This window comes from Acanthochromis polyacanthus, chromosome 3 (genome assembly GCF_021347895.1).
Source record: "Acanthochromis polyacanthus isolate Apoly-LR-REF ecotype Palm Island chromosome 3, KAUST_Apoly_ChrSc, whole genome shotgun sequence".
Lineage (NCBI taxonomy): Eukaryota > Metazoa > Chordata > Actinopteri > Pomacentridae > Acanthochromis > Acanthochromis polyacanthus.
The window spans coordinates 4,504,399-4,517,198 of NC_067115.1; the positions used below are offsets into that span (position 1 = coordinate 4,504,399).

The following is a 12,800-nucleotide window of genomic DNA, read 5'->3' on the forward strand; positions in this document are numbered from 1 at the left end:
CATAGTGAAATCACTTGTAGACACATTTTTGCTGCACTAGATGGCAACAGTAGACAGATTTAAACAATGCAGTGAGTTAGTTATAGTAGAGATATACACTGGAAATTCACTGCTGGTAAAAATTAGAGCGACATGAAGAAGCAGCAGTGCTACAGGTAACACAGGTAAAAATACTAAAATCAATAATGATTCAGTTTTATAGAGTTGTCAGCTGCTGATGTTCTGCACAAACCCCAGACAAAGACAGTGAGATGTGCTTTTTTTTGCCATTAAGTGTTTATGCATCTGTCCTGTGGATACAATGACAAACATGGTGTCAAAGTGTACATTTTTGTGGTCAAGGAATCCAATAAAATAGGTTCCAAGACTAAAAAAAGAATAAGATTCTCCTTGCCATGGCAATTGAAGGTAAAATATGCAATTTATTTTTAAAAAAAAGAAGCACGCCAAAAACACAGTTGATTCACAACTCAGTAATAATTTAACGAATAACAATGTAAGTGCTGAATATCTGTCGTACTGATGCTCACGTGCAGCCTCACCAGCACAGATGCATTTTATCTGTAGGCTCATCTGATAATATTCAAACCACCCAGTGTGGAGTTTCAGGTTTTTCTCCAGACAGTGGCACTATTGTCCTGCTTCACTATGAACAGTTTGGATAAGTTCTTCTGTATGCCCTCCTTGCTTTAAGACTCTGCTTTTGCTTGAATAAGTGCAAGATTTTAAAAAAAAATCCTCAGTTTAAAAAAAACTGTTTCCTGCACATCTCCTCTTTTCATCTCCCACCTCATTCATTTCCTGCTCTGTCTCCACCTCTGCTTACTATTCTCTTCTTCCCCTCCACCGCCATATTAGCTTTTTCTGGCAGGCGGATTTGGCTGGACCCTCACATGTGTTTTCTTTTATCGACTTTGCACACAAACACAGACTCACTGAAAAGGAATGGGAGTATTACTGTATTGATGTGGGCAAAGTGGAAGCTCCAATTCATTTAGGGACTATCACATGTATCTGCTAGTCTTGAGGTTTTTAATTACAGAGACGTCTTTCATTAGAAGTGCATGAGAATCTGTGTGTTTGGTTCTGTGACTGTTTGACTTTGGCTGCTGCAAGGTTTATTGAGATTATTGATTTGTGTGTGTCTGTTACATCTCTGAACGTTCATCCTCCTCAGGCCCCATCCCTGCCATTACCTGTTACCATGGCAACATGCAGAGATCCTGCAGTGAAAAATGGAGGGTGTCCGTTCATCTGTCCTTCATGCGTCTATCTGATTAGACGTGAAGTTTAGCACACATTAGAATGACTGACTTCTTTTTTGTCACAGAGGAGAGTTTAGTTTCTACTGCAGTAGGCCAGAGAAAGTGGAGTAGGTCGCCTCCCTCTCCACCTCGCCTTCCTTTCTCTTGTACAGTTTTGGCTCAGTAAAATCTCAAGGGGACCTGATTCAGGCTCTTTCTTCCTTCTCCCACACACGGCAGGATTTGCAAAATCATGACAGTGAATTTTCTTATCAGAACAAAATGGTTGCCATGTTGCGATTACTGTGAAAAGTCTTTAACCTGAAGAGATGATATGGACCCAGCCAGATGACTTTTTCACTCATGCGGTTTTCTCCCTAACCACCTGGCTAATGCGTGATGGCTGGTTTGGATGAAAAGCTAAGAGATCACCAAAGTCACTTATCTCAAAGTGGAAAATGACTGAAATACAAATCAGTGGCAGTGAATGCAAATATATTTACTCCAAGCAGCTATCGGCCAGTTAAATGAAGCCAACGCGCAAGTGCCAAAAACTGCAGTTTCTCTAATATCCACTTGAAGCTGACTCTGAATCAGTCTACATAGACACCCATTTACAAAACCAAAATTTAGAGCAGAGAGTAGCAAGTATAAACATACATAAACAAGACAAGCCCTCAGTAGATGGCAGAACCACGCCCATGCATGATACTCTGTATCAATTTTGACCATCCTACGTATATCCCTTCCTATACAAATGATGCAATATGCAAGAAATGTGCTAAGTGACCCCTGTGACCTTGACCTTGATCTGCTGACCTCTAACTCCACAACTGAGCAGGGGACCTTAGACTGATCTTCAGTGCCAAATTTGATTATCCTGACTTCAGCACTTGCAAAGATATCTGAACGGACATACACACACACATACATACTTACCCAGCCAGCCAGGTACCGAAGCGAATGCAGTAACCCCACTGACGTACACTTCAGGCGTGGTTAATAAGAACTGGGCTGCTTTGAGTGACAGGTGGTGCTATCATAGGACATTACATTTGCCCGGCCTGCTTTAACTCCAATCATACTCTAGCTCTGCTCATTTTTGGATTAGCTGGGAGTTACACCGGACTGCCACCACACTGAGCCCTGACACTACCGCCATGGAGGGCTCATTTAACCACTGAACAAATCTAAACATCATATAGAGAAACAGAGTTCAACATTGTGCACCACTCCATCACGTTCACATGTTTCAGTCTACCTACACAGTAAACCAACAGTGTGGCGCTGCCGTCCTTTGAGCTACAGAAGTAGCATGGGTGATACTCGGGATACTATTCTGACCTGACTCTCAACAATTTGTTTTTTTTGCACGTGCAAACTGTAGACGAATTAAAGTAACCGAAATAAAATCAAGGAGAAGGTTCACTGTTGAGAGGGAAGCTTTATTGGAGTGTTTACTCGATTCAGTTCAAATGTAAGAGCATGAAATAGAACCAGAGATGACCACACACACTCTCTCTCACACACACACACATACCAGCAGCAATCAGTCTAAGGCAGACATTTCATCATAACAAATGTGTGCTTTTAAATTTGTTCAAGTGGATCCTATATTATTGTGCTGATTGTTATTCACTGTCCTTTCACAGTTTCACTTATTTGTATGTATCTATGTGCATTGGGTGTATTGCGTGTGCTAACTAAGCCTAACCCACCACCTCACTGCCACTCCTTCCAACAGAGAGGATAATCACTCCACTAACAAGGCTCCTTCACTTCAAAGCTTTTTAATGTCAATTTAATTCGTTTCATCTCGGAACATAACTGAAAACCAGACGCTGATCCGAGGAAACCGAGACTACCAAGTGGATCGATTGTTGAAGGAAAACCTTGGACTTTCCGAAGATGCATCTCTAGAGAGAGTTTGTCTGTCTGCACATTTGTGACTGAGGAAGGAAAACTGGAGAGCGCACAGACAAAAACATATCAGATCTGCCAGCCATATCCCGGCTCTGTTACCATGGTTACTATGTTTTGAATGACTCAGCGACGAAGCAAGCGTTATTTACAGCGGAAGTGTGTCAATGGATAACATCCCTTTATCTGATGTGCATTATGTTTTATAGCTTGAAAGACGTGAAAGCAGCTCACACAGGCAGCAGGACATTTAGCAGGAGAAGGTTAGATACTGTAAGTTATGAGTTATAGCATTCTACATGTTTGTTACACCAGTAGTTATCACAGATAGGCACAACCAATAACAGCAAATGTCCTGATGTTTGTCAGGTACGGCTCGAGTAAATTCGACCGGAGGCGAAACACGTAATGTGCAACCACACTATAAAGCATTCATTAAACAGCAAGTCGTCAAAAACTCCAGTAAAAAGCCCAGTACGAAGAGATCATGTCTGAGAAAATAAAATTAAAAAATCAAACACTTCGTAGTGCTTTGGTGCCATGACTTCCAGTTGATCAGTTTCACTTTCCACCACACATCCATCCAAACAAATTCACAACTACACACACACACACACACACACACACACACACACACACACACACACACACACACACACACACACACACACACACACACACACACACACACACACACACACACACACAGATATTTGCAAAAAAGAAAACAGCTACCTACAGTATCTATCAATAGTGTGAAGTATTTTGTCAGACAGTGGAGAAGTCTGGCTGTGCTTTCTCAGTATTCCCAGAGGGTGGCGCTGTCCAGGGAGTCTGCGGTGGCCTTTAGCCCTCCAGCGTGGTCTCCTTTAAGGTACTTCCCTCCCAGAGCGCAAATGGCCATCTTGTTGAGGTCGCAGAACTCGAGCAGGAATTGGACGGGTGAAGAACTGCTGCACACGACCGCGGTGTCGTCTCCAACGCACCAGTACTTCCCCTGGGAGTCTGGACAGAAAATATGTTTAAGGAAGCCTGACTCATACAGTACATACAGAGCTAATCAATAGACTTTTTTTTTTTACATGTATATACAGTGGATTTGCTTATTTGATTTAATGTTTAAGCTTTTATCCTAAATTTATGAGAAATGTGAACTAGAAGATCCCCGGCTCCCACACCGGCCTGGGATCTTCTACATGGAGTTTGCATGTTTTTCTTGTGCATGTATGGGTTTTCTCTGGGTGGGGGAGGATTAAACGGTGTGTAGATAATGGATGGACGGTTGAGAAATGTGTTCCCATGATTTTCATTTAAAGAGCCCATATTATGCTTGTTGTGTTTCACTCTTTCCTTTAATGTTTTATGTGTTTTTGTGCAAGTAAAAGCTCTGCAACCTTAAAAAGTTCACAATCCACATCCAAGGGGAGTTATTGTCTCCTACATCAAACAGTGCTTCTTACATGCCTGAAATGATTCACTGGGATTCCAGGGTTCTCTTCAGGTACTTATCGACATCACTATGTCACACATTTGTATAATCCCTGCCTAGTGACTATTTTGGCACAGCCTCGAACAAAAACTGAGCTTCCTTGCTGTTCGCTACTTCTTTCTTGCTATAGCCACTTTTCTATTCTATTTGCCTGCAAACACTAGCAGCTTACAGCTCATGGAGAGCTCCACAGCTTACATATGCTTATAGATTCAGGGATATTTTATGTCTGATCAATCATTAGGAAGGGGGGCCTTAAAGAGACGAAAGCTAAAATGGAGCTTTTCAGACAGAAGATGAGGTGTCACACAAATGTACAGCACAACAAAAATAAAGTGTTTTTTGAACATTAAAGCATGTACGGTAAGCATATTCCTGTAGACCCATAATCTAAAATCAGAAACCTATAAATGGGCATAATAAGGACACTTTAAATGTTCCAGATGTTTCTGGGTAACATTTACTTGTCAATACAATAACATCACTATTTCATCATGAAGATAATAAACAATACACCACTTTGAGTCACCGCTCAGGCCTAAGTAGGCTGGCTGGTTGAAACGATAAAAGGTCGATGCATTTAGCCATATTATTATTCCCATTAGGTGTATTAAATATTGATTTTGTCTGAAGTGCAGTTGAGTTAAACGGGGTTGTGGTGAGCACTACTGCAAACAGCCACAGCATTCACTATATTCATATGTCAAGAGGAAGACGAGGACAATGTGAAAGGACAAGTGAATCCCTTTTTTTTTTTTTCGGTTTTTTTTTATCGTTTTTTTTGTCTGCAAGTCCGCTCAAAAATGACACCAACCACCCATGGTGCCATTGCTTAAGCTTCATGTACATTTTTTTTCTTCTTTGTGACTGTGACCATCACCTGCCCTCATGGCAAATTAACCTATCATGTTTATTTCAAGCTGTTTCCTACATTATGCCATTGAGGGCTGTGCACACCCTACTGCAAACAGCCACAGCATTCACTATATTCATAGGTCAAGAGGAAGACGAGGACAATGTGAAAGGACAAGTGAATCCCAACAGTTGACTTTCAAGTTGCAGATGCCTTAAATTTCCCCCAGAGTCACAATGTGGTTTAAATTGCTATACTGTACACTCTGTACTATTACATGTGGTACTGACAAAACACCAAAGATAACTACATGCCCGTTGTGATGCAGAGAAAATCTTTATGCTGTACTGACATGAACTTTTGGCTGCCTGAAAGCCATGAAAACGCATTAATATCAGCCTGCTTCTGTGGGATTTGAAAATGTCAGACTTAAGCACCACCAGTTTTACATATTACGTTGCCATGACTCCAAATAAATGGTGATGATGCTTCATATTTGTTGGATGCGTTCAACTGGTGCATGCTAACAAGTTCAGCATCAGTTTTGTGAGTTAATAACGTTTTAGCGCCATGTTTACTTTTTCCACTGCCCATATGAAGCCTGGAGAAAATCACTTATTGCAGGTTTACTAGACTGTGTAGGATTTGAACTTTTGGCTGAGAAGTATGACTTTTACAATGAAGAATGTCGATATTTAGAGAGCAGTGCAACCTATGACCAATATAAAATCCTGGTATAATGATTTGGAGTTTTTTTTTGCCTGCGAAAATAAACAAAAATTAAAATGGTAAAAACAAATGAGACACAAAATTGCTGGCTTTAAATGAACACCAGCCTTTTCCTGTGTGGTGCTGCTGGTTACAGATTTATCTTAGCTCATTACCTCTCTCAGTACAGTGGTGTATTTTGAATTGTGACCAGTGATTGCTCTCCTCAACCATCTGTTGTGCAAAGTTCCCTGCTAAGCTTACAGTTAACAGCCAATTCAATGTCATTTAATCAGCCTGATTAATCGACCCATTAATCCTTCACGAATTTGGAAAGCATTTCCACTTATTTCCCTACAATCACATATTAAAAGAGTGTTAAAATATGCAAAATTCACATATTTCTACACAGTGGGCTTCAGTATAAATTATGACACCATGGTTTTATTTGCCTTTAACACAATCCCCCACCTTTAAGGGAGTAGGCACCGTTATGGAACTCCAGCTGGAAAACATCGTAGGACGCTCGGTTGGAGTCCAGAGTCGTCATTCCAGCTTTACGAGCGCCAATGAAGCCATGTTCCCCACGGAGGACGATGATTGGACGGTTGATCAGCTTCATCAGGAACTGTTCAGCCTCCCCTGAAGAGACAGGTTCATTAGGGTTTAGCAAACAAACATGGGCCTTGATTCTAGGATAATTAAAGTCCATAGACACATAAGAGTAATAAGGATATCTGAACTTCTTGATACTTTTGGGATGAAGGATTTCTGGTCTGTCATTTGTCCTCATCGTGGATCAAAAGAGCATTGACAAGCCATAGTCAAGAAGAAAACAAACCACTTTGTAATCTGATTTTCCCTCAAAGTTTAATTTACAAAATTGAGTGTGCATAAAAAGCGCAGGTACATGGAAACCAGCTGAGAACATTTGGAAGTACTTTCCACTCTTGCTTCTTTCTGCAGTACTTCACATTAAATATCAAACATCAGGAACATGACTGACCTGCGTTGTCTACAGTAGCAGCCAGCTGCCCGTTCTTCTTCGCGGTCACATACTTGCCGTTTGCTGCACGAACACACACACGACCATCGCGCCACTCCAGCTCAAAGTAGCAGTTGGCGGACCTGAAACACACCCACACCATACAGACTGAGAAAGATGCTTATACATGAACTAAAGTGTGTGATAAAGCAAGGAGCTCAAACAGAGCTTCATTACTTGGTTATTTGTGAAGCTTAACGCATTATGCATGTTTACAACAGGGGGAAATAACTACTTGTGGTTTTTCTTATAGATATTGGGATTATGAATTGATTTGTAACATTTTTTACAGTCAAGCTTCAGTTCAATGTTGAATATGTATAACGGATTTCAAACATGTGATGAGCATTACCACATGAGATACCATCAAAACCATGATTACCACACAAGGAGGACAGCATGAATGTAAACCGCTGACATGACAGCACAAAGCCTGGGTCAGACATCTTACATAACAAACATCCTCATCCTTTTGTAATTTACTGAATTGTATTGTTTCATATTTTGATTTGAAATGGATCCATTGCCCAGCCCTGCTGTGTGATGTACGACCTCATACAATGTGTGTGTTGGTGTGTTTGTGTGTGGTTACTTGGTGGAGGCAGTGCACTGCAGCCCTCCGGTTGCTGTCAGTGTCCAGTATTTTCCAGCAGCAGTTCTGAAGGCACATTTCCTGTCCTCACGGCTCATCTCCAACTGGAAGACTTCCTGGTCCCCTTCCTCGTCCTGATTGGCTGACAGGTCCATGCCTAGGAAAGTGGGGCAGTCTGCTGTCACATTTCATTTGTCTCTGGAGGTCTGAGTCTCGGTTCCCCTCAAAACTCATGAGGTTCCCCCTGACAGACTCTTAAAGCGACAGGATTTCCTGAACTTTCTGAACCCAGCTGACTGAGGTGTGGCCACAGATTTGTGTGCAGGAATACGGCACTCCTGAGTGGAGTTAGACGAGAAGGCCAGTAGGCCTGGAGACGACAGCAGAGTAACAGTGTGGAATAGAGGAAGTTTTCTGCATGATAAAAACTGATGAATCAGTTCCAAATGATTGACCAGCTCAGGCTGAATTGGCAGAACATGCATTATGGCTGGACTACATTCTCCTCTATAAAGGATTTGTAAGGAAACCGACAACTCTGCTTTTGATGCACTTCTGAAGCTGTAGACTCAAAGTACACATGAGGACTGGAAAATTGTTTTAAGTTTTTAGAATAAAACGACACAGTCTGAGTTATATAAGATCACTATAACCAGCAGCTTATTCTACAACACTGACAGACAGCATTATCTCCTTACAAAGTTTTCATGGACAAGCTGCTTATATCCAGCAGATATGGATGAAGATTAGTATTTGGAGGCATGTTTGTGGTCAAATGATGTCCTAAAACTTTCCCTTCTTTAAGCTGTATGTTGTTCCCATCTCTGAACGGAAATATTTTTGCTCTTTGGCTGCTAAATGCTCTACCGTGGTGCAACCTCCGGGGCTGAAAAATAAAAGAACGAATGCAGAAGTGCCAAAAACTGCAGTTTCTCAAATGCCCATTTGAGGCTGGCTACAAGAGTGAGTCAATCCCATTAGACTCACATTTTAAATGCTCAATTTTACAGCATAAATAAGAGTGTTTCCTGCCTGGCACAAAAGATAGTTTTAGTCTCTGTAGTTAACTTCCCTGTTTGTCACAACAGTAATGGAGGGGAATTTTTAAAAAACCCTGTGGAAGTGAGTGAGATGCCTCGTTTCTATTGCCATATGTAATAGCACACATGGGTAAAAGTTCAAGAAGTTTGAACTTGACCGCAGGAAGCGTGCACTCTCACTGATCTGTGCCGCTGTTGTGTGGTGCAAGCAATTGAAATGAATGGGTCTCAGAGCGCGGAGACATCAGTCCAGTATGAAAACTGCTTGAGGCTGTGCAGAGCTACAAACTTGAAGAACAGTTATGTGTAGGTTCATCTCTCCAACCAACACCTTTCACAATACATGCAGTCATTCATTCCAATCTTAATATCAATTTTTTACTTCAGTGCACCTTTGAGGCAGATTTTTAAAAAAAAGAAATATCCAGTCAGAGCGGGGAGGTGCTTCCATCTTGACTAGCAATTTGCCTCTGAAGAACTTGAATTTGACTAGACTCAAATTGTACAAAAACAGCTGAGATATAAGCTCTTGCTGTTCATTTAGAGACTAACACAAACTTTTAACCTGAGAACTACTGGTTATCAAACTGCTTGTGCATGTCCACACTGAGCCCCATTAAGGCTGCAGCAAACGATTCTTTTCAGTGCCAATAAATCTGTTGATTATTTCTTCAATAACTTAATTAGTTGTCTGGTCTATATAAAATGTCTGAAAATGGTAGAAATGGTTTCCCAAAGCCAAAGATGACATCCTCAAGTGTCCTTTTTTGCCCCAAAGATACTCAGTTTTCTATCACTGAAGAAAACATTCAAAACCGTGAAGCTGCGATCAGAGTATTTCCACATTTTTCTGGAAAAAAAGTCCAATAAATCGATTATCAGAATAGCGGGCTAGTCGTCGCAGCTCTTGTAGTATTGGGCTACAGAAGCAGAAGCAGAGGCAGTTCTTTAAACACAAAGAAAACTGTGAATGTGCAGCACAGTCTCATGGTCCTTGTAATGCTTATGATATCCATCAGTCTCCAAATTATGGTCACAATTCAGGTCACAATACACTGCCCTACTCCGACCTCATTTGAACAAAGATTATCTTCTTTCTTTCAATCCATCTCCCCTGGCACACTCTCAATTCTCTCTCTCTCTCTCTCTCTCTCTCTCTCTCTCTCTCTCTCTCTCACACACACACACACAAACACACACACACACACACACACACACACACACACACACACACACACACACACACACACACACTACATTAATGCATATTGACTGCTTGGATAAACCAGTGCTGATGAGCGCTCACATGTGCATGGCAGCACAGAGCCAAGCAGAGACTGAGAGGCACAAAGACAAAGAGGTTGCATGTGGCCCATCCAGCAGGACTGAATCACATCTCACTGTTTGTGGCCTGTTTTCTCCTCCATTTTATCCCTAGTGTCTCCAAAACAAGTCTGTCCCTATTCTCAGTCTATTCTGAGTCAAAGAATGATGGATAACTGTAGACTGGAGCTGACCCTGGGCCAGCAACCACAATGCAGGGGTAGAATTACTGCAGAAAAATGTTAAGCTAGGCAGAGACTGGCCAAAAGGAGGGAGGAGGGAGGAGGGAGGAGAAAGTGAGAGCATAGATAATGAAAAACACATGGTGTGAGGAAAATGAAGTAAGAAGAGTCTCTAATTCTGCTCTACTTTCTGCCCCCATGGACACACACAGCAAAAATCATGCACCAGCTGCCGGGGCAGTGTGCCCAGTTATGCAGTGGCTTCATCAGTGTGGTGAATTGTGATTTTGTGGAGCTGCAGAGCCTCACCTTGCCTCGTGGAGACGTTTCTCTCGTTGCCTGCAGTCAGCACGACCTGAGCGTGGCTGCGCTCCAGGCCGAACAGTTCATCCTTTCCCACCTTGGTGCTCCTCCCGGACCTCATGGTGCCGGTGGGGCCCGCCGGAGCCAGGTAGCGGCCGTTGCAGTCGCGGAATGCCACCTTCCCGGAGAGGAACTCCAGCATGTAGCCGGTATCCTTGTCTGTCTTGGTGGACAGGCTGCCGTCGTTGCGGAGGAAGCGGTTGTCGGAGGTCTCCAGGTGGTAGCGCTGGTCTCGGTACACCAGCGTCACCAGAGAGTCGACCCCCCAGGGGACGTCCCGGTCTATGGACACCTCCTGCCGCTCCCCATGCGCGCTCAGGTGGGCGAAGCGTTTGCGCGCAAAGCTGTACAGATTAACCTGCGGGTGGACGGCCAGGTGCACGCTCCATCTCTCCGCCGGAGACGCGGTCTGCGCAAAGCAGGTGATCCGGTCCTGGCTGCCGCCCAGAAAGCGGCCGTGGGGCTCCGACTGCAGCGACCACCGCCCGTCCTCATGCGCGGTAATGACGAAGCGGCAGTCCTTTCCGCGCGTCTCGCTGTCCGCGGTAACGTTGCCGTCTTTGTCCGTGGCGAGGTAGCGGCCCAGGTGGGAGAGCAGGAACACCGCGCTGCCGTCCTCCCCGGTCTGCTCCAGGGTCCACGTTTGCTTCTTCTTCAGGCTGCTGGCCGAGGCGTTGATCTTGAAGCCGAAGGTCTCCGCCGTCAGATACTTGCCCTCGCAGTTGATGAGCCCCAGAGGGATCCGCAGCAGGTCCCCGTCCGCGACGTTTGAGGACATGATGGCTGTGTGACAAGCGGAGAAAAGAAAGGAGATGCTGGCCTTGTTGAGCGAGACACACCGACGGACAGCGAGGCAGAGACTGTGGGGGAGTCCGAGGGAGTTTTAGAGAGAGAGAGAGAGAGAGACGCTGCTGCTGCTGCTGATGGTGATGAACGTCCCCTGACTGAAAATCCAGACCGCCTCACTGGGGCTGCAGGAGTTGCAGGACTGGGAGTTTTTTTCTAGCGGCAGTACACGCCCCAGATAGATGCAGAGGAGCTGGAGGGAGATGACTGCAATTTTGGCAAACCACTCCACCCATGCACTCCTCTCTGCTGTCCACCTACACACACATACAGCCTAAACAGTACCATTCACACCACCATGGCCAGCTTTTATACTTCAACTTGACGCCTTAATTTGGCGTCTGTTCACCTCTAGTTCCACATGGACAAATATTCACTAACTTCCAGAACTCTCTAGTCTTCAGGGATATGAACACATTGAGAGATTTATCCCTTTAAGTTCACTTTAAGGGAGATTTTGCTGCAATACAAATTATGTCTAGACAATTATGTGCCACAACTTTGTGTGCCAGAGGTATAAGAAGGTCTTTTTCCTTTTAACCCTCGTGTTGCCCTGAGGGTCAAAATTTACCCATTTTAAAGTTTCAAAATGTGGGGAAAAATGAATATAGCCTATTTTCACAGTGAAACTCCTGATGTCCACATTTTCAACATTTTTGGGAAATCTTTGAACATTTTTTGGTGGAAATTTTTTTTTAAAGTGTTTCTTTAAGAACATTCACATAAAAATCAACCAAAATCTTTAAAGAATCCTAAAAAGAAAATATTAGAAGTTTTACTGATATATATGTAATCACTTTAGATATATTTAGGATTTTTTGGAAGATTTTTACTCATTTCTTGCCAAATTAGTTTTTTTTTAAGAAAAAACTTTTAAGGGAAATATTTAAGGAATTATTGGAATTTTCTTCCTGAAGGTTTTGCAAATTTTCAAAAAATTTGGGGAATTTTTTGCTGAATTTTTGGATTTTTTTCAGACGAGAAAACAATTCTTTTTGGTGCTCGTAAATGAGGACAACAGGAGGGCTAAACATGACAGCTGCACCATGCATGAAGCCAGATCTGTGAGTCTGATGCGCTCTCTTCTCACTCTCTTTGTCTGTTTTTGTATTGCCCCTGGTGACAGCTCATCATGGTAACACTCCTGTGTCTCCTAACACTGCATAACACAAAGCAATGAAGATGTTCTGCTTGT

General features: G+C 43.0%; 1 protein-coding gene across 1 annotated transcript; it reads right to left on the bottom strand.

Annotated features, from left to right (window-relative positions):
* Positions 1-2,668: 2,668 nt before the first annotated feature.
* Positions 2,669-11,810, bottom strand: fscn1b (fascin actin-bundling protein 1b). Its single transcript, XM_022208938.2, has 5 exons — positions 10,706-11,810; positions 7,852-8,008; positions 7,221-7,342; positions 6,686-6,856; positions 2,669-4,169 (listed from the first exon to the last, which is right to left on the bottom strand). The coding sequence occupies exons 1-5, from the start codon at positions 11,535-11,537 to the stop codon at positions 3,964-3,966; spliced, it is 1,488 nt and encodes a 495-aa protein (XP_022064630.2). The 5' UTR covers positions 11,538-11,810; the 3' UTR covers positions 2,669-3,963.
* Positions 11,811-12,800: the final 990 nt, after the last annotated feature.